The following is a 20,146-nucleotide window of genomic DNA, read 5'->3' on the forward strand; positions in this document are numbered from 1 at the left end:
TGAATTTTGCCGTAAAAATAATATGGATCAGGCGCTGTCTTATCGGAGCCGGCTCGTGGCGTCATACAGGCAGCTGCGAAATGACAGTATCTCGAAACTACGCCTTGTACAAATAACCAAAAAATCCGTCTTTTACTTTTCAATATCATAAAAGGGCCGTCTCCATGCCTCATTCAGATACTGAGTCCACAGGGTCGGAGATCAGCTTCGACTACGAAGATGACGACAATCTGGTGATCCTGTTTGAGGAAGCCTACAGTGACGATGCTTCTCAAGGCACCCAGGAGGATTATCCACAAGATGAGCCGCAAAACCTTACTCTGCGTCTGAAGCCTTCGCCAAACTACCTTACGCTGTGCCATTACAGGCCAATGAAGCTCAGCTGGTACATCATGGAAAGGATGATAATACCTGCTCGGAAGCTCACGAATACCTTGATTCTCGGACACTCTTTGGACGAGATATTGGTGATGTTGCACTATAAGAAGTGGCTGGTTGACGAGCTAACAAGCGACTTTTACGATGACCTGGACAGACTACGAGAGAAGTGTGGTCTCTGCCGAGAACTGAACATGACATATCCCATCACCAAGCATGAAGACTACATGTGCTACATTTGCTGTGAGTCAGGACCAATGGAGACATTCAGCTTATCTTGTGGGCATGAGTTTTGCGTTCAGTGCTATGGCCAGTATCTAGATGGGATCATCAAGAAGGGAGAACTCGCTCAGTGCATGGATCCTCAGTGCAAGATGGTCTTGTATCATTCTGATGTGGAGAAACTCTTACAGTTCGTTCCACCCGAGGAAGAGGTGCCCATGGAAAAGCTAGACATTGACTCTGATAGCAGCGATGAGGAGGAAAATGCCGACAACAATGTGGCCGATTTCAACAATTACGAGGTGAATCTTGCCACTGAATACGACCTTCATTTCAATAATGTTGAGTTTAAGAATGAGTCATGGCCCAATGAATCCAGTGAGCCACTTCTCCGAAATGCGCTTCTCCAAGCAGCGGCAAAGCTGGCACTCGAAGCATCAAGAAAACGGTATAAATGGTGCCCGGCCGTGGACTGCGATGGTTTTGTTGAACTTTCTGGCGATACCAGACCTTACGATTATGATCACAGAAAGAATGAGCTTTTGAAACACACGCCCATAGTGCGCTGCCCATCCTCGCATGAATTCTGCTTCGACTGCCAATACGAAAATCATCTCCCTTGCTCCTGTGTTACGGCTGCAAAATGGGTGAAAAGGTGTCAGGATGACTCCGAAACTGTTAATTGGATAGAGGCCAACACCCAAAACTGTCCTCGTTGTGCTTCGCTGATTGAGAAAAATGGTGGCTGCAACCACATGGTCTGCCAACACTGCAACTTCAAGTTTTGTTGGATTTGTTTGCACGATTGGAATCAGCATACGCAAGCACATTGGTCATGTAACAGGTTCCACGAAAGAAAAGAAGTCGATACTGGTGGCAAGGCAGAGAGGCAGAATGCTCTCAACCGTTATCTTCATTACTACAAGCGTTTTGCGGTGCATCAGCGCTCCATGAAAGGAGACGAAAAAACCCTTGCCAGCATACATCGCTACATGCTTTTGTACATGAAGTCACAGACGACTAACAACAAGAAAAATGTTTCGTGGAATGATGCTCAATTCATGTCAGATGCGATCCGGAGTCTTATTGGAGGCAGAAGAACATTGATGTGGTCTTACGCATTCATGTTTTACCTTGACAAGAGCAATTATTGCGATATTCTTGAGGGCATGCAAGACTATCTCAATGACAGCGTAGAATCGCTTTCGAAGATTTTCGAGGATGTTGGAGCGGAAAAGAAAAAGAAGTCGGAGGAAAACATCATGATAGCCTTAACGAAAAAGAGGACAAAAATTGTTCATTTGTCGTCATTAGTTTCGAAAAGACAGCGCCTTTTGATCGAATGTGCTGGGCAAGGACTCGATGATAAAAGTCTCATCTTCAAAGACTATATATAATCAATCTTTTACGTGATTGATCCAGAGCTACTGATAAGGACTTCTGCAGGACCCAATGAAGTTCCGCGTCTCGTCGATGCGCCTGCGGATTGTCTGATTTGAGTCACGTGGAGATAAGCTCATGGGGAGCTTTTTGTGTCCGTTGATCAGATGGGCCCATCAAAGTTTCGGAGTATTCTATTGCTGGATTCCTTGTTTATTCAGCTTACCCCTTATTCTCCAAATCTGTTCAGCGTCAAAGTACGGCTGTCTAATTTGCGCTTCCATCTGTGGTTGCGTGCGCGTTATCAGGACATCAGGACTGTCCAAGATTTGGAACCCTTATATCTACTTTTCTTTCACAGGGATCATGTCTGAAACCAACCGAGGGCGGCCTCTTCTAAGGGCAAGTTCTGCAAGTAAGATTCATACGCCCAAATCTATAAGTGACCCATTCCAACGTTCACAGTCCACACAACTCCCTCATACGCCGAGGCCGGATGAGCTTCGTCACAGAGCCATTCGAAACGAGCAGATCAGACATAGCTCCACTTCTGCCCTCGAACCTCCTCGTGCAGTGGCACCGCCCTTGAAGAATATTCAAATGGTTCATGATGCCCCGTTCAGAACCCTTAATCCTCCGACACATTCGCATAAGTTTGGCAACAGATGGGCTCAGTTCAATTTGGAAGAAGTACAGCAGAGGCCGACATCAGCTACAGGTGATTCCGCTGATAGTTCAGCTCCTGCTCCACACAAGAGACGTATTAACATTTCTCCCATGACTCAACTAAAACCTGCATTACAATCTCAGACATCAGATTCCGAGAGCTCGCCCGGTGATAGAGATCAAGCTGAAGCATCAGATGCTTATCATTCCCATCCGTCGAATGTTTCGTCAATTACTGAGAAGTCTCTGGGCCAGTCATGGGCTCTGTTGAGTCGCTCGGGTAAAGTAAGCAGCCATGCATCGATGAATACACTTGTGCCGATGCCCAAGAGCAAGATCGAGTTGAACAGAGGCGCCAATGACGACGACGAAGAAATAAATGACAGGATTGATAGGGACGAGGACCGACAACTTGCAACTGGAGATGCGGACGACGTTGAGACCACGGATATGCTGGCAATTTTTGAGATTGCCAAAGAGATTCAAGACTTTCAAGATTTGGTTGCAAGACAAGGTAACCAGAAGTCCGAGGGTGCTAACCGTACCACACAAAAGATGCTTGACCTCAAGCAATATCAGGAAGAGCAGGATGCGCTGGTTGTGTCACACCTGCTCGACCATGCTGTGAAAATCCAGAACGAGGCACTTTTATCTACCTGGACGTCAATACGACTTCGATTCTCTAGTCATGTTATTGGAGACTCTAACTCTAACCTCAGATGTTCTGCAGGAGTACTCGGAAGTATTCAACGTTGCCCACTACGGGCCAAATCGCATGAGACGAATATGGTGGATGCATCTAATAAAGACGAATACCTCATGAATTTGTGGACTGAAGAGCTTCAGGAAACATTCGACGGTCGTCTCAGGCTGACACTGATAAGCAATGATGAAGGCGAGGATATATACAGCGGGCCATCCGACATGTCCCACATGGCACTGCGTGCCCTTCACTCCAGGACCGCCAGCTAGACTGGTACATAGATTATAGAATTTTCCGGGAGGCTGCATTCTCAATACATTGACTCCATGGCGGGACGTAGCACAAATAGTTCGCGAGAGCTTTTTGCAACCATTCTTGTACCACCAACTCTACGAACTACAACTACTTCAATTGCTTTCCCAAATGACTAGAGAATTTACTGAGAGAAATGGACGTTGCTATTCTACCCATCCTACCTCACCAGATACACATCCGGAAGATGAGCTCTACGGTGAAGACATTCGAAGGCCTCAAGCCAGCGACGATAGTGAGGAAGAAACTTCAGAAGAAGAAACTCCACCCCCAAGGCCTCCTGCCAGAGGCTCCGAATTCACTACTCGTTGGCCTCGAGAAAGAGAATACAGAGTCAGGCAATTCGGTGCTGACTCTCAGGTACTCGGGTCCGCTCGTGAAAGACTTCGTCGCCAGACTCTCTCCAGAGCCAGGATACTCAGATCACGAATCCTCGTCTACGATTCCTTCTCTGATCTGTTCATTTTGTGGTTTCAAAACACCGACCACTTCAGATCCTACGAATACTTCCTTAGACATCGTCCTAGCGTGGCAGCCATGATCGCCTTGTACGTGTGGGTCGGTTCACATGTCCTAGGCGATCCGATTATGACAAGATTTTGGGCCGTGCTGTTTCGGCGAGCTTTTGAGGTTTGTGTCCGGAATCAACGGCTTCGTATCCAGAGAAGTCCTATTCGGAGATATTAGCTCTCGTCTTGCAGCCAACTGACTTCAAATGAGCTGTCCCACCGAGGACACTTCTGAAGGAAGTTTCCGTGTCGAGCTTGGAGTTTGGTAATTCTATCCTAAATTAGCGCTACTCTTCAAATCAATTGGTTCTGAAGCCTACTGCGTGTAGATTGTAGACATTCGAGGCTTCCTAAACTCTATAAAGCTGCGAGTAGTTCACCAATTTCACACACACAAAGAAAGCATCACAGCTTTAGCCTTAAGGAATTGTAAAAGGCTATTTCTTTTCGACAATCGGGTACATTCGATGGGTACACGATTTCATTCTGCAAGAATGATCCAATGGATCCAACCACGCTGGACCTCCATACTACTCGCACCCCCAGATATTTCTCACAAACTACAACACTTCCATGAGTAAAAGAGGTAATTTGCCGTACGCCTACCAGGATTTGTTTCCTCAGGCAGCCAACCTGCCCCGTGACTTCCGAACTCCTGGCTCCATCTCGGCTGCGTCATTTGCCGAGTCATCCTCGAGAAACACTGCATCGGCCTTCGCTCCAGCCAGAACACATGATAGACAAGGCTTGTTAGGCAATTGGAAGAGATTGTTCAAACGACTCTTCAAGCCGAAAACTCTTGACTTTGAAACCGCAACATGGGAGGTGTTCCACTTGATCGTGAACCCTAGAAAGATGTACAGATCAAACTACACATACAAACAGCAGAACAGCAGAAGATCCTCCTACGCCAGAGATGACCCTTCGTTTTTGATCTTGCTTACAGCACTCTTGTCTTTTAGTGCAATTGCATGGGGATTGGCCTACCTGCCACACTTCTGGGACATTGTCAAGCTAATTATCAATATGGTGTGCGTGGACTTCTACGTGACGGGTTTCTTCATCGCCACTTTGCTGTGGCTTCTTACGAACAAGTTGGCAAACCCGCTGTTCTCAATTCCCCATGCCTTTTCTGCTACTTCTCGTTATAATGTCAACTACATCGATTGGACCTTCTGTTTCGATGTCCACTGCAACTCGTTTTTGATGATCTGGTGCCTTCTCTACATGTTGCAGTTCTTCTTGCTTCCCCTTATAAACAGCAAAAAACTGTTCGTTTCTTTGTTGTTGGGAAACTCGCTTTACTTCGGTGCTGTGGGGTACTACTTCGTCATCACCTTTTACGGGTTCAACTCTCTCCCATTCTTCAACAGTCTAACAGTTACCAGGTCAGGAGCGGGAGTTAACCCAGCTAAAGTACTACAACTTATTATAATAGCGGGTATTCTACCTATTTTGGCTATTGGTTGGATTCTCACTATAGTGTTCCGTGTCAACGTCGCCTACACTATGGTTGACAACTATTTTAATTGATCACAATTGGTCTTTCAACAGCTCCAATCTCTCAGATGCAGCCTTGATTCTCATGCTGGTTCGGTTACTCAACTCGTAATCGCCGATATCGGAGGTGGTTTCTGCCTTTCTCAACCAACTGACACTCTCGTTGATAGCTCTGAGCGGATCGTCTCCGGATTTGAGAAGCCAGACAAACATAGCTTTCTCATAGAGAGCTGTAGGGTATAAGTATGGAGAATAGGTCATCTTTGTGAACTTGAAGGGAGCATTTGCGGAGTCTTGAACCACATACTTCGAGATGACTTCGGTGTCAAGTTGCGCCAATCCTGTCTTAACGTCACCAAGTTGTCTCAAGGTAATCGATTCAAAGAAGTTTCTCGTCATCTTTTCATCAAACGTCTCCGTAATCTTGGCATGCTCACCTGCGGAGAATTTTAACATGCGGTTCAGAATTTGGAGGTCCTCAAATGTCATCCGGTTGTATCCGTTCCAAAAGTATACAAGCTCGTGAATGAGCGAAGTTCCAACACATTCAATGTAAGTAAGGTTAGGGTTTTTGCGTTGTGTCTCCTCGATGCACTTCGTCTTCCGTAGAACGAACTTGTCAAAAGGCATTTGCTTATTGCTGCCACCTATGCCACCTTTCTTTCTTGTAGCATTGTGGCCGTGACCTGGAACATAGGTAGGTGCCAATTTGAGGTAGTGATCAGCCTTCTTAGCAAAGTAAGCCAATTTATCCTCCGTCTCTTTAGGAGTATCGTATTTGACTTCACCAACTTGTATCATCCTCCACTGTTCCAAGTAGCATGAACCAGCGAAAAATAAGTAAACTGCCAGAGACCACGAATTGATCTCAAGTAGTCTTAGGAAGTCTCTTGCAGCGTTCTCATAGTTGTGAACAAATGCGTATAGCATAGCTCTATCAAACGTAAGAAGGGCTTCGACTTGCTCCATATTTATCTTCGTTTCAGAATCATCAGTGAATGATTGCATGAGATCAATGGCTTTATGGATGTTATTCTGTGCCGCCAACATTCTGCCTTCTTGCAAGAGCCAAAGTGCATTGTGTGGGAAAAGATGGCGAGCTTTTGCCAAAATCTGCTTGGTGTATAAGTTAGGATTTCTGATAATAAGTGTCAACTCCTCATCGGAAATGCTTGATCTCTCTGAAATCAGGAGCACATCCGAAATATTGGAATCCTCGTGCCCTGGAAGTTGGAATCCCACGTCTATAAATTGAATCGGACCATCGTAGAAAACCAAAAGACACAAAAGAGCCAACTCGCCATGAATGTTTCTGGCGGTGATGGCAGTACGCCAAAGCATACGGAGACCAGTTTCTCTATCACCTTTGAAACCAACAATGGAAAGGACCTTTCCGATAGCTGGAGGAATCAAAGAAAGGACAACTTGGAGGATACCAAAACACAACTGTACTCCGGAATGAATAAATTCGTCAATAGTAGAAACGTATAAGTGCGCATTGGAGCCGCCAGTTGAGCTTTCGCCGGTGACTATAGATCCAGCTGAAGAACCCTTAGCACCCTCATTGATACTGATAGATCCAAATTGAGTAGTGGGTGGAGTTAACGACTCTCTGTTTCCCGGGTACTCATTCATCGTTGGATTGGACACTGCGAAGGAGTCGCCAGCGTCCGAGAACTCGTCGTTATCAGCTGCCTCTTCTTCAGACAGACTCTCGTTGTTTTTGCGAGTAAAAGCTGCGTTGGCTGCAACTGGTGGGGACATGGTGCCAGGTCTGCTCGACTGGGCTCCAGTGTCTTGGAAAGAAGGCAAGCTACTTTTCGAAGACAAGGATGGCGAGCTCAGCTGAGCAAACAAGTCAACTTGGGAGGAGACACCGGTGCCTTCTATTCTTGCTTTCCTCATTTTGTAGATTTGTTCCATGTCTCTCATCAACTTGACGTCCTCTGGCAATGAAGACAGAGATGAATTGCTAGAGCTTCTGGCGCTTGGGATATCGTAACCTGGAAGGTCGACCGATGATACCAGGGAGGCATCCGCTTGCTTGCGGAATTTAGCCAAGTTGTGGTTGAACAAGCCCTCTGACTCCTTGATCTTCTTGAAAGTTGCGTCAAGAATCTGATAAGCCCTACGCAACTTGAACAACGCCTTCGCCTGCTCCATCATTCCGTTGTTCTCGTGCAAAAGCATAACAAGGGCATTAAGCAAAGTCGACTCGGCGTACGTGACTTGAAACTCTGTGCCTGGCGGGTAGATGTGGGATGTCGAGAGATGGATCTTCTGGTTGTATTTTGAGTGGCTGAGAGAGGCTTCCTCGGCTTCCGACAAGGTATGATGAGCCCTGTTCATGACTTCAGTTTCAAAACCCAAGGTAGCTTCGATGAACTCCATGACACCTAGGGCCAAGGGGAAGATCGCTGCAGGCACCTTCAGGTGGGCCTTCTTGTGTCTTTCCACTTCAGTTTTCAAAAGATCCGTGCCTTGGTCTCCACGATCGTCGAGCAAGAAGTCCATCGCTTGGAGGGCGATTTCGAAATCACGAACCTGTCTCAAGACCTTGTGATAACGATCATGCTGTTCCAGGGTCTCTTCGGGCTGCAGAGATAAGGATAGCAAGGAAGCTTTTTTCCTGAAACCTTTCAACATTTCGGTAGTTGTGTATGGCGACTTGAAGAAGGGAGGGACAAACTCTTGGAAAGTTTCAGAAAATAGGCGGGTCAAGCAGGATAGGAGAATCAGACGCAACAAGAACAGGTTTCGAGAGGGTGTACAAGCACGTGATGTGGGGCGGTCCGGGCGGGTCCTCTTGACATCTGTGACAATGACAGGTCGCGGCTGTTTACACTTGACTTTGTGGTGAAAAGAGTCAAAAAGGAATTTATAGGAAGGTGGTGATTTTGGATATGGTCAGGTGAAGAGAAAAATTAATTTTTGGGTTGAAAAGAGCTTAAAACGCAAAATCGAAGGGGCTAGCCGAGACGAGGCGGTGGGCATAAGCACGGTGGGTAACCTGGATAGGCAACCAAGGTTTCTTTGTTGAACCGAAGTCGGGCAATGAGAGGATGAATGTGGAAAAAGTGTGTTCACATAGGCGGATCAAAAATCAAGAACGATTCGGGAAAGTGCAAGTGAAGGTTGTGGTAGGTGCTTATTGTGGCTATGGTGGTTGGCTGAGTCTCCTGCTGGGCTGGCTGAGCACCGCCTTCCAAGAGGGCTTAATGTAAGAGGTGTAGATTTGACGTTTTCTGGCGAAGGCTGGGATATGATCCGGGGACTACCGTTTTGAGATCGGCTTTGGCTATGACGCCATCGGTTTGTCCACAAGTAGTCCATGTCTTTGTCTTACCAGCCTTGGCTTGCTGGGCTATATCCAGTCCCCCACCTTGGCTGAATCGCACCGACCATCAAAGAGTCGTTAAAGGATGATTGAAGCAAAGAAGGGAAGGATGAGTCAATGAACTTTTTAAACGGTCTTTTATGTTTGCAATTATGTCAAATGCTTGGATTGGGGTTTTGATCGGTTTTTGATCGGTTCGCAGGGAATGCGTTGTTGGATCGCCCCACTACTCGATTAGACTCAGCCTTAAGCTTAGCCTTCTGTCGGCTTGTAGATTTGCTTTCGCTTGCTCAAAACCAAATTACCATCCTGGTGCTTCCAGTGATCTCGCCAGATCGTGGTTCCTGAACGGATCTGGGTGTTTCCTAGTTGGGTCGCATTCAGCACTTTTTCGCAGCCAGCCCCCGGCATGCATTAGTCGGTTTAGACTGGCGCACCTAGTCCGAACAAGCTAGCGAGCCACCCAAAAGGAAGAACAGACTTTGGCGAGAGGTAAAAAGTCAGGGTCCCAAAATAAACATAAAGGGGTGTACTGAAGAAAAGAAGCTTCCCAGGAGAACCCAATTGCTAATGGGGCGGCCTACGACCCACTGCTTCACCGAAGCCTCCTTGTTCTTTCTTCTTTCCCATTATTTCTGCTTCTCTACCTGTCCCCGAGCTGAAAATTCCTGTCTCTGGCTCCATTTTCCTGCCCTTGGGGCCTGCCTGGCTGGACAAACCGGTTTCGGTGTGCCAACGGTGTTTCGCATCTGGCTGCTAGACGTTTTCAGCGTGCAGCCGCACTCGCTAACGCTGGTGTGGGTGCAAAAAACCGCACCAGATCTGGTTCGCTTCCTGTTCCTGACACGGCCATGACAGCCAGCCGGTCCCGCTATAAAACGACCGTCTCCTCCTCGATTTTCCCACTCCAACCCCGACACTCCTTTCCCAACTACCGTCTATCGTTATGAAATTCGCCACTCTCCTTTTGGCCGCCTCGGCCCACGCTGCCACCATCACTAGATGGCACACCTCCTGGAACATCGTCACCTCGCTGTACGACACCACCACCATCAGCACGCTACCACCCACCACCGTGGTGATCGACACCGATGGCCAGACCATCTACCCAACTTCCACCGCTCCTTCGACCCCAACAACCCCACCTACCGTGGAATTCGAGCCAACTTCGTCGGCCCCAACTACGTCGTCGACACCAACTACATCGTCGACGCCAACTACATCTTCAACTCCAACCACGAGTTCGCAGTCATCAACAATCGCTACTGTTCCAACAGACACTACCTCCAGCGCGGCCTCCAGCGCCACCTGGACACCAACCACCATGTCTACCGCGCTCTCGTCCTCCTCCTCGTCCTCTGCATCCAGCACCAGCAGCAGTGCTACCCCAAGCGCGGGTCTCAACGAGTTCCAGCAGGACATCTTGGACGAGACCAACAAAAAGAGAGCCCTCCACTCTGCTCCATCCGTCGCCTGGAACTGGACCTTGACCGAGTTTGCTACGGAATACGCCAAGAAGTTCGACTGTAACAACGTCGAATTGATCCACTCGGGCGGTCCTTACGGTGAGAACTTGGCTGCTGGTTACGTTGGCGGCAAGGACCCCGTTGACGCCTGGTACGACGAGATCAAGGACTACGACTACCTGAACCCAGGCTACTCCGAGGCCACGGGCCACTTCACCCAGCTCATCTGGAAAGACTCCACCCAGATGGGTTGCGCCAAGGTGACTTGCGACAACATCTGGCGCCAGTACACTATCTGTGAGTACTCCCCTAGAGGCAACGTTGTGGGCACCACCCAGCTGTTGACCGAAAAATTCTTTTCTTCTAACGTTTTGCCTTTGGCTTAGGCATCTTCGGTTTTCTTCGATATATACTTTTAATGCTATGGATTTACGATTCGCTTGTAGGTGAGAGATGGAATGGTTGCAAAATCGCGATCCCGAGATAAGTTTGATGCGTCAACCGAATGAGCTTCGACGGGGAGCCGTCTACTTTCATCATTTCCCGAATTGGACTCGAAAACCATCAATTGAAATTTGACTTCTTTGACGGCTCCGTGCATTGCACATACTAGCCAATTAAGCTTCTAAAGCACATTTTCTACACTCATATAGATGAAACTGTTACTATGTATCGCTACAAGCTTACTGCTTCAACAAGTGGGCGAACTGACCCTTAGAAGGCTTGGCCTTCTTCTTCTCAACCTTGACAGATCCCAACTTCTTCTCGGAGTAAGCTCTGGCGTAAGGGTTCAATCTCAACAACACCTGCTTGTTCTTCAATGGGTTCTTCTTCTGGGTGTGAGGTCTCTTGGTGAAGCTCTCCTGGGCTGGTCTGACAACGGCCTGGATCTCAGCAGAGTTGATCAAAGACTTGTAGTCGGAGTTAGACACAACGTTAGCTGGCAAAGCGTAACCGGACTTGGCAGACTTGGTGTTCTCGGAACCGTAGACGGAGTCCAAGGACTCGAAAGCAGCCTGGGTCCAGATAACAAATCTACCCAAGTGGGCACCTGGAGCCAACTGCAACAAACCCAAACGGGAAACGTGGGCAACGTCGACACCTGGGATGTTTCTCAAGGCCTTGCTGATACCGTTGTCGTTGGCGTAAACAACCAATGGACCTCTCTTCTGGACCCATCTTCTGTTTCTCAACTTACCCTTACCGGCTCTCAACTTCTTGGACTTGATGACTCTGACAATGTCCTTGTGGGCACCGACAGCCTTCAAGACAGCGACAGCGTCCTTGGTCTTGGTGACGGACTCCAAGTCGTTGGAGACAACGAGAGGCAACTCCTCAACCTGCTCGACTCTGTGACCTCTGGCCAAAACCAAAGAGGTGACAGCGGAAGCAGCGATGGCAGAGGCAGTGGCGTAACGCTTCTCGTTCTGGTTAACCTTGACGTGCCATCTTCTCCAGGTCTTGGTAGGAGCGAACATACGACCGCCTCTACACATGTTACCGAAAGCACCCTGACCGGAACGGTGAGTACCAGAACCACCAACTCTTGGAATTCTGGCAACAGCTCTACCGGTACCCCAGGACTCAGCGGAGGTCTGGTGGCCAGCCTTCTCGGAGACGGCGTAAGCCTGTCTCTTGTTCTTGTTCACTCTGACGAAAACGGAGTGGACAATGTCAGCTCTGACTGGAGCGTTGAATACAGCTGGGAGAGGCAACTGAGCGGAGGTCTTCTCGCCCTTGGCGGAGACAACAGAGACTTGTGGACGGGACATGTTTGTTTGTAGGTGATGTAGAAGATGTGTGAAAAAAAATTTTTTTTCAGTAGGTGGTGAGCCCGAGATGTTAGGTCACGTGCGCGCAGCGAAAAACCGTCCCATTGGCCAGGGCTGCAGCCGCGAGGTGCTTCCTGCTACTACAGAAGCGGCTTTCGGTATAGGGTTGTACGAAAAACTGACTGAAGACGGTCATTAATATTTTTGTTGCTTAGAATTCCGAGAAGTTTTTGAAGCTTTTGTGACGCAGATTGAAAAAAAGGATTGCATTTTATTTTTCTTGCGGTACACCATTGGTCTCCACAGTGTCTTACTACGTTCACTGGGTTCTTTGAGTGTAATCTTTAATTGTTGAAGTAGTTTGGAACTCTTGCGTAATTAAGATACTAGCTGAGCAACTTTGTTTTCTTTTTATCTAATTGTTGGTTTATAAACAGATTTTACAACTTTTCCAAGTTGTGTCAGAATGGCGTGTGCACCGAGGATTCTTACGAACAAGCGCTACTTTTTAGAGAGTTCAATTCTAAAATCCACTTAGATTTCCTTCACTTAGGTCACTTAGTGTCTTTAATTATATCCCTACGTTTAGAAGGCTTTCTCTACTTCCTTACTATACTTTTGATACGTTGTTATCTATAAGTTTACCCAAAGAATTTAGAGTACTTGGCTCTTTCAGCCTTTTTGGATTGATCCAATAACTCTTGGGCTTTTGAAATCTCCTTAGGGATGGCTGCATCATCAGGAACCAATTTTTGTGCCTCCTCGAGAGAGCTGATGGCCTCTTTGTATTTTCGTAGCTCAATTTTGGCACTACCAGCTCTGAATAGCGTCTTTGCTTTTTCCTGCTGAGAAAGAGACATCTCTGAAAGGTACTCGCAGTAGTCGAGGCATCTAGAATACTGTTTGAGTTTTAGTGTGACCAATGACAAGTTGAGATAGATCTTCTTCTTCAAGTCCATGTATTTCTGGTAGAAGTCAGGCTCTTCATCTGGATCCGGGAAAAATTCCATCACGTACCTCAATGCCTTTTTAAACTTGAAAAGGGCTTTCTGGAGCTCTCCCTGTTTGAAGAGTTCACCACCAGCATTCTTGATTATCGTGGATGCTTTCAACACAGACGCTGACAGCTCTTTATCGATGTGCCTATCATCATCAGGGTACTCCTCAAATATATCACCTGCAATCTCATCGTAGCACGCATTGAATATAGGTACGGGGTCTCCATCTTCCCATTGACCACATTCAGTGATCACGACAGGTGCAGAGTCCACAGGCACATGTGCACTATCCGTCTGAACGTTTTCAATTTCTCTTATAACAGACTTTCCCTTGATCACACGGCCAAAACAGGTGTGTTGGCCCAGGAGATGTTGTGCTTTGTATGTGGTGATGAAGAACTGAGACACAGAACGACCTGCCAATGCTAGAAGAAAGGATTCCTCGAACTTCTCCTCCACATTCTCTTCAGCAACCTTTTCAGAGTCAGCAACGTTGCCATTGTCGCATTGGATCATAAAGTTCTTGATTATCCTGTTGAAGCGGTGCCCTTTGTAGGTATGCAACTGGTCGAGAAATGCAGCAACGGTTGAAGGAGCCTTGCTCACGTAAAGCTCGGAAACGATTCTTCCGATTTTGGCATCTCCCACCGAGATATCAAGGTAAATTTTGGGTAGCACCTCTTCAACTCTCATGGTGGTTTGAAGATGCCCCGGATTTCGCGATGCCCTACTATATCGAATATCGCAACTAGTCTTCTAGATATATGTCATTCAGGAGCACACAAACGATTCGAGGCATTCGAGCCTTTACGTCGTCAGCTATTCGCCACAGCTATGAGCAGCAATTAGCTAAATCCGCTGAAAACATCAATGTTCTATTGGAGAACTCGGACAGACTGTCGTACATCCTAGCACAATACATCCCTGAGCCAGCCAGAAATGGCTTTTTAGCGATCAAAGCCTTTGGATTAGAAATCAACAAGATCACTGATGGAGGCGCTGCCACGGGATCAAGAGCTCTGATGGCGCTGAACCAGCTTTCATCTTCCATGGGTCTATCTACAGCAGACATGAAGTACAAGTTCTGGCTGGACATGATGTCCAAGGCGTTCACTGACCAAGGCGAAGTACATGAACCAACAGTGTTTCTCTTAAGAGATGCTTTGAGACTGGGGCTCAACTTGGACATCTCGTATTTCCACCAATACCTACAGACAAGGAGGCATTTCCTTCTGTCAAAGCAATTTAAGACCGTCGAGGATATCTGCTCATACGGCGAGGGTACTTACTCTCAATTGAATTATGCTACGCAGGCATTGCTACTTCTGCCGCTGATATCCCCATCTGTCATTCACCTCTTGGAGCTTTCTCCACAATTGCAGAACAAGGTCAGTGATATTGCAGCTCACATTGGTCAGGCTTCTGCTGTGAGCTCAATGATTTTGGGCTTTGAATACTACGCCAGCACCCGCAACATCGTTACCTTACCTGTGGACCTCATGACGAAGTTTGAGCTTTCTCAAGAAACTGCCCTTCGTTTGGCCCAGGGCCACCTCAAGGAGAAGAGTCAGGAGGAAGAGGCGAAGGAAAAACTTCAAAATGTCATTTTCGAAACGGCTGTGACAGCTAACGACCATCTTCTCTCGGCTCGTGTTAAGCTTAAGGAGGTGAAGAACGACATAGCACACTTGGTGAAGAGCAAGCCGCACGACTCTTTGCTACAGAAGAATGTCAAGAAGTGGAGAAGAGGCATTCCTGACGTTGTATTCATCCCCTTCATGAACGCTATACCCACATCCTTATATTTGGAGAAGTTGGAGAAGAACGACTTCAACCTCTTCCGCCCAGGAATGAAGCAAAAGGAGTGGCGTCTCGGCTGGAGGTCCTTCAAAAACTACTACACCAGATCGATCTAGGTTTTTCAAAAGCATGTCTGAGGCTTAGAGCGGTCTTTCGTGCGTTTTTCGCAGCCATTCCTAACAAGTAAATAGATTTAATGGAAGGTTTATTTATATAAGTTGCTTCAAAGGAAAAAAGAAGTTTATTTCAAGATACCGTCCGAAGGAGAGCGCAAAATGTCGATCCTGATCCCGCAGACTAGTAAGATTACTATACTTTTAGACCATATGCGGCTCGCCTGAACTGCAATTGCACCCTCGAAACTTCAAATACCTCGATCGGAAATATATTGCGAGAGTTTCCAAAATTGATAAATAGGAATCAAAATCGTCCACTCAAGGCCACTAAACTCTATTCTTAGCAATTACTACTTTCGGACTGTTCCATCTTCGTGATATGTGGCCCTGGTTTATGGGTTTCGCACTTTTCGACACAAGGCTTTACGTGTAACTCCATACATCCACATCAACAATCACGGAGACTACAGGACCTTACCGGAAACACCATGTTCTCGAAGTCCCCCACACCAATAAATCCACGCAGCTTGGCACCGGCGTGGCTGCATCAGGCACATCCGCCTTTTCTGCCACAAACCGCCTCCATAGACCCCATTACTTTGGTGATCAATGAATGTATGGTGATTCTGTGCGCCATGAGAAAGATGAGCCGCTGGCCTCAAACAGGCGTGGCTGCCATTTTGGGAGGCAGCGATTTGTTCGGAGAGGAAGACGGGCTTTCTAACTTGGGTCTCTCGGGATCTCATTTCGGACTGGCTGTCTCTACTCCTAGACCCTCGAACGGAGGAACGGCTAACCCCAACACCAGTTCCAACCCTTTACACTCGAGTTTCTTGCAGTTGCGTGCCATACTTACGGAGACCTCCGATATCAACACAGTGGACTCGTTGACGATCCTCCAACCATTCTTGTTGGCTGTGGAGTCAAGCTCCACATCAGGAAATGTCACGGGCTTAGCTCTCAATGCCATCACCAAATTCTTAGACTACGGTGTCATTGGGTGGCACTCAAAAAATATTCAAAACTCGCTTATACAAATCACTAGCTCCTTGACACACTGCCGCTTCGAGGCTGCAGACCAAAGCTCAGATGATTCCGTCCTTCTCAAGGTCTTGCGATTGTTGGAGTCCATTGTTGATTCATCCTTCTCAAAACTTCTACCAAATGCAGTGGTGTCTGAAGTGATTCAAACGTGTTTATCCCTTGCATGCAACAAGCGTCGTTCAGAGGTGCTTCGAAGAGCCGCCGAGATGGCTATGATCTCCATGACAATCCGAGTCTTCCTGCGCCTTCGTGAGCTTACCCCCGAAACAACTCATGTCGAGGAAATCCCCACAAATTATGCCGAGAATCAATTACCTGCTGATGTTATAGGCGGAACTAGCTCGCCAACAGAAGATACAAGTGCCGTGGCACAGGATGGCGCAGAGGCCGACCTAAAGCCACCAACTGTGGACCTTGCCCCAACATCGCCCAAAAGAAAGCCATCCATGACCGATGAAAAGGAACCACAATTTGACATTGTTTGCATCAACGAATTCTTCGCCATTTTGATCTCCATGATCTCACCAACCAACCAATACCAGCATATGGAAAGTACGCGTGTTTTTGCCTTGCTGCTCATAAATATAGCCATTGAGGTGACAGGCTCTGAAATCCCCAAACATCCCTCCTTGATGGGACTTGTGGCAGACCCGGTCTCCAAGGACGTCTTACAAATCATTACCGTTACTGACTCACCTCCTTTGTTACTGGCCGCTTTGAGATTATTCTCTACCATGGCGATCATTCTTGGCAAGCATATCAAATCACAGATTGAACTTACTTTCAATTTGCTATTCCATTCCATTTTACCCCCTGACCTTTCCAAGGAGAACACCATCAAGGGCAACAAGATGGCAATTTCGACCAGGATTGCCTCTTCAAAAGAAGCTATTGTGGAGAGTCTCTCTTTGCTTTGGATCAGGTCTCCCCAATTTTTTTCACTGTTGTTTGTCGATTACGACTGCGACTTTGAGAGATTCAACATGGCATCCGACTTTGTCAACTTCCTTTGCAAATTAGCCTTACCCGAGGCCGCCGTTATTTCAACAGACAACGTTCCCCCAATCTGCTTGGAGGGTATCCTTTCTTTGGTGTCTGGCATAAATGACCGTATCAAGAATTCTGAGGGTAAGCACATTCGCCTGGATGACCAGCCATCTCATCAACTACTCTTGGACAAGGACAAGAAGACAGCATTTGTGAGGTGTACCGAAATCTTCAACGACAGTCCTAAGAAAGGAGTCGCTGCGTTTGCGGAGAAGAAGTTCTTGAATGACCCTAATGACACTTCTGAATTGGCATCTCTTTTATTCAACAAGTCGGCTCGTCTCAACAAGAAGATCCTCGGTGAATACCTCGCTAAACCTTCTAATACTGATCTTTTACGAGAGTTCATGAATCTTTTTGAATTCGCCGGTTTGCGAGTGGATGAGGCATTGAGACTCTTACTCAAATCCTTTAGACTTCCTGGTGAGTCTCAGCAAATTGAGAGAATAGTTGAGCTTTTTGCGCAAGCTTATGTTGAATGTCAGAAGTCATATACCCCAGATGAATTGACTGAAGAGGAAAAGAACGAGCCGGTCAACCCTGACCAGGATGCCGTGTTCGTGCTATCCTACTCGGTAATCATGCTCAACACAGACTTGCATAATCCACAAGTTAAGAGGCAGATGGATCTCGATTCTTACAAGAGAAATTTGAAGGGCGTTAACAATGGAAAAGACTTCCCAGAGTGGTACCTCTCGAAGATTTACTCATCTATTAGAGACCGTGAGATCATCATGCCCGAGGAACACCATGGTACCGATAAGTGGTTCGACGATGTGTGGCATAATCTCATCTCTTCCCAAACAAAAGTGGCTCGCGATAAAGACATATCGTTGAACTCTATTGACGTTGGCACTTTGTGTCAATTCGACAAACTATTCTTTGAAGGCTCAGTTGATGTTATTATAGAAACACTCATTAAGGTTTTCAAGGAGGCTTCTGACGATAATATCATCACCAAATTGATGTCATCCATCGACAAGTGTGCTAATATCTGCATTAACTATGGTCTAGCTAAGCCTGTGAACCATCTTATTGAGGAATTGACCACCATTACGCATCTCACTAGGAAGACATTCCCCGCCCCACACCCAGAGGAGAATATTCGTCGGGAGATTCCAATCACTCAGATTACCATCGAAAAGAAAGAGGAGCCTATTAGTATTAGTGACATGGCCGTTTACTTTGGCCGTGACTTTAAGGCTCAATTGGCTGCAGTCGTTCTTTTTAGATTGATCAAAAAGTCTGATTGCAGAGTGAGTCAATCCTGGGACGGAGTCGTCAAAATCATACTCACATTGTTGGAAAACTGTTTGATTAACCCTAATTTGTTTTGCGAATTCCAGAAGAAGGTCAATTTGGCTCCCCTTGCCAAAGTGAAACCACGCTTTATTATTCAAGGAACAAAGCCATTGAACAACTCTGGAATTTTGTCAACATTCTCATCATTTTTGAAGGGGTACTCCGACGAACCTCCTGAGCCTTCAGACCAAGAGATAGAGTCGACTCTTTCCACCATTGATTGTGTCAGATCAATCAATGTTCCTGGTATCTTTGACACTGTCTCAAAGGGTACTCAAGAAGAGCTCAAGCAGTTCGTGGATTTGCTTTTGGGCAACTTGCCAGAGTTCTCTGATGACAAGAAGCGTTTTTACGAATCTGAGATCTTATTCCTATTCGAAGTCGGCGTTTGCTTCTCCTTGATTGTGAGCGAGACAGAAGTCACAGATAAGCTCATCAGCAAATTACACGAGTACATGAAGAATCACGTCTCAAAGAGAGGCTATATGAGACTTTCAACATACTTGTTTTTGCTCGCAAGACAGAGCGATCACAGTTACGAGAAGGAAGCAGGAGAGACACTCGAACGTATCAACAGCTTTGACAGAGATATTATAACAAAACACGGTGCTTCCTTGGTGAAGTCCCTTTTCTCATTTGTTGATCATGACTCCAAATCGAGACCTTTGATCCAAACGGAAGGTTTCTGGGATTTCCTCAAACTCGCTGGTTCCTCATCAGACCTCGCTGATGAGGTTTTAGACTTCGTCGAATCCATTGTTCAAGATTCTTCCGATGAAGTCTCAGACCAAAACCATATCTTGTTGTTGGGATTGCTTGATGAGGTATCGTCTCTTGGTGCTGTGGGTGCCCAATGGGAACAGGCAAGGGACAATGGCCAGACCGTGAACAACAAACCAGATGAGGATTCTGAAGAAAACAAGAATGTCCAAAAACTCATTAAGATTTCATCGAGGTCAATTGACCAAACCGGACTCTTAGGAAGCTCCACCAGGAAGCTTTCGTATCCATTGATACAAGCTTTAGCTCATCAATGTTTCAACCCCTGCCGCGAGGTGCGTTCACATGCTATCACGGTATTGCAGAATACATTGCTTTCGGGAGCATTGAACGAAAATTTCACTGCATTAGGAATTTACGAGTATGGGCTCTTCCCTCTTTTAGCTGAACTTGAGAAAGAGGATGTGATCACTACCGACAAGAAGGGATTCCCAGAAACTCATTCGCAGATTTTGAATTTGGTGAGCAAGGTATTCCTTCAGCATCACAACGAACTCAATGAGGAGGAGAGAAAGACGGTTTGGCTAGGAATTGTGACACATTTCGTTAGAGTAAACAAGATGAACTCTGATCAAGAGAAGAGTTACGTGAAGGAGTCTAGCTTGGAGGTGATGAAGAACATGATTTTGGTCTTACACAACGAATTCCTTGTTCCGGATAACAAGGATTTATGGGAATCAACGTGGAAAAATCTTGAGCAAGTTTATCCTGGTCTCGAGAAAGAACTTCCCAACAAATAAGGGCCATAATAATAGACAATAAATGCTAAAAGAAGCGAGTTGTACCAATTCTACCACATCGATAGTGACTTTTC

General features: G+C 46.6%; 7 protein-coding genes across 7 annotated transcripts; 4 read left to right on the plus strand and 3 right to left on the minus strand.

Moving 5' to 3' along the window:
* Window positions 1–164: 164 nt before the first annotated feature.
* On the plus strand, window positions 165–5,605 carry C7M61_000271 (uncharacterized protein; the record flags this gene model as incomplete). Its single annotated transcript, XM_024855723.1, has 6 exons — window positions 165–1,048; window positions 1,445–1,846; window positions 2,472–3,589; window positions 3,834–4,219; window positions 4,717–5,499; window positions 5,552–5,605. 6 exons carry the CDS (start codon window positions 165–167, stop codon window positions 5,603–5,605), a joined length of 3,627 nt encoding a protein of 1,208 aa, XP_024715322.1.
* Window positions 5,606–5,703: 98 nt separating this feature from the next.
* Window positions 5,704–8,316, minus strand: IML2 (Iml2p; the record flags this gene model as incomplete). The annotated part of the gene is made up of 1 exon (XM_024855724.1): window positions 5,704–8,316. The coding sequence occupies one exon, from the start codon at window positions 8,314–8,316 to the stop codon at window positions 5,704–5,706; it is 2,613 nt and encodes an 870-aa protein (XP_024715323.1).
* Window positions 8,317–9,953: 1,637 nt separating this feature from the next.
* Window positions 9,954–10,859, plus strand: RBE1 (sterol-binding protein; the record flags this gene model as incomplete). Its single annotated transcript, XM_024855725.1, has 1 exon — window positions 9,954–10,859. One exon carries the CDS (start codon window positions 9,954–9,956, stop codon window positions 10,857–10,859), a length of 906 nt encoding a protein of 301 aa, XP_024715324.1.
* Window positions 10,860–11,156: 297 nt separating this feature from the next.
* On the minus strand, window positions 11,157–12,245 carry RPL4B (60S ribosomal protein uL4; the record flags this gene model as incomplete). The annotated part of the gene is made up of 1 exon (XM_024855726.1): window positions 11,157–12,245. One exon carries the CDS (start codon window positions 12,243–12,245, stop codon window positions 11,157–11,159), a length of 1,089 nt encoding a protein of 362 aa, XP_024715325.1.
* A 641-nt stretch (window positions 12,246–12,886) lies between these two features.
* On the minus strand, window positions 12,887–13,936 carry C7M61_000275 (peptidylprolyl isomerase; the record flags this gene model as incomplete). Its single annotated transcript, XM_024855727.1, has 1 exon — window positions 12,887–13,936. One exon carries the CDS (start codon window positions 13,934–13,936, stop codon window positions 12,887–12,889), a length of 1,050 nt encoding a protein of 349 aa, XP_024715326.1.
* A 71-nt stretch (window positions 13,937–14,007) lies between these two features.
* Window positions 14,008–15,159, plus strand: C7M61_000276 (uncharacterized protein; the record flags this gene model as incomplete). Its single annotated transcript, XM_024855728.1, has 1 exon — window positions 14,008–15,159. The coding sequence occupies one exon, from the start codon at window positions 14,008–14,010 to the stop codon at window positions 15,157–15,159; it is 1,152 nt and encodes a 383-aa protein (XP_024715327.1).
* A 635-nt stretch (window positions 15,160–15,794) lies between these two features.
* On the plus strand, window positions 15,795–20,072 carry GEA2 (Arf family guanine nucleotide exchange factor; the record flags this gene model as incomplete). The annotated part of the gene is made up of 1 exon (XM_024855729.1): window positions 15,795–20,072. One exon carries the CDS (start codon window positions 15,795–15,797, stop codon window positions 20,070–20,072), a length of 4,278 nt encoding a protein of 1,425 aa, XP_024715328.1.
* Window positions 20,073–20,146: the final 74 nt, after the last annotated feature.

The sequence above is a fragment of the Candidozyma pseudohaemuli genome (genome assembly GCF_003013735.1).
Source record: "Candidozyma pseudohaemuli strain B12108 chromosome Unknown scaffold00001, whole genome shotgun sequence".
Classification (NCBI taxonomy): domain Eukaryota; kingdom Fungi; phylum Ascomycota; class Pichiomycetes; order Serinales; family Metschnikowiaceae; genus Candidozyma; species Candidozyma pseudohaemuli.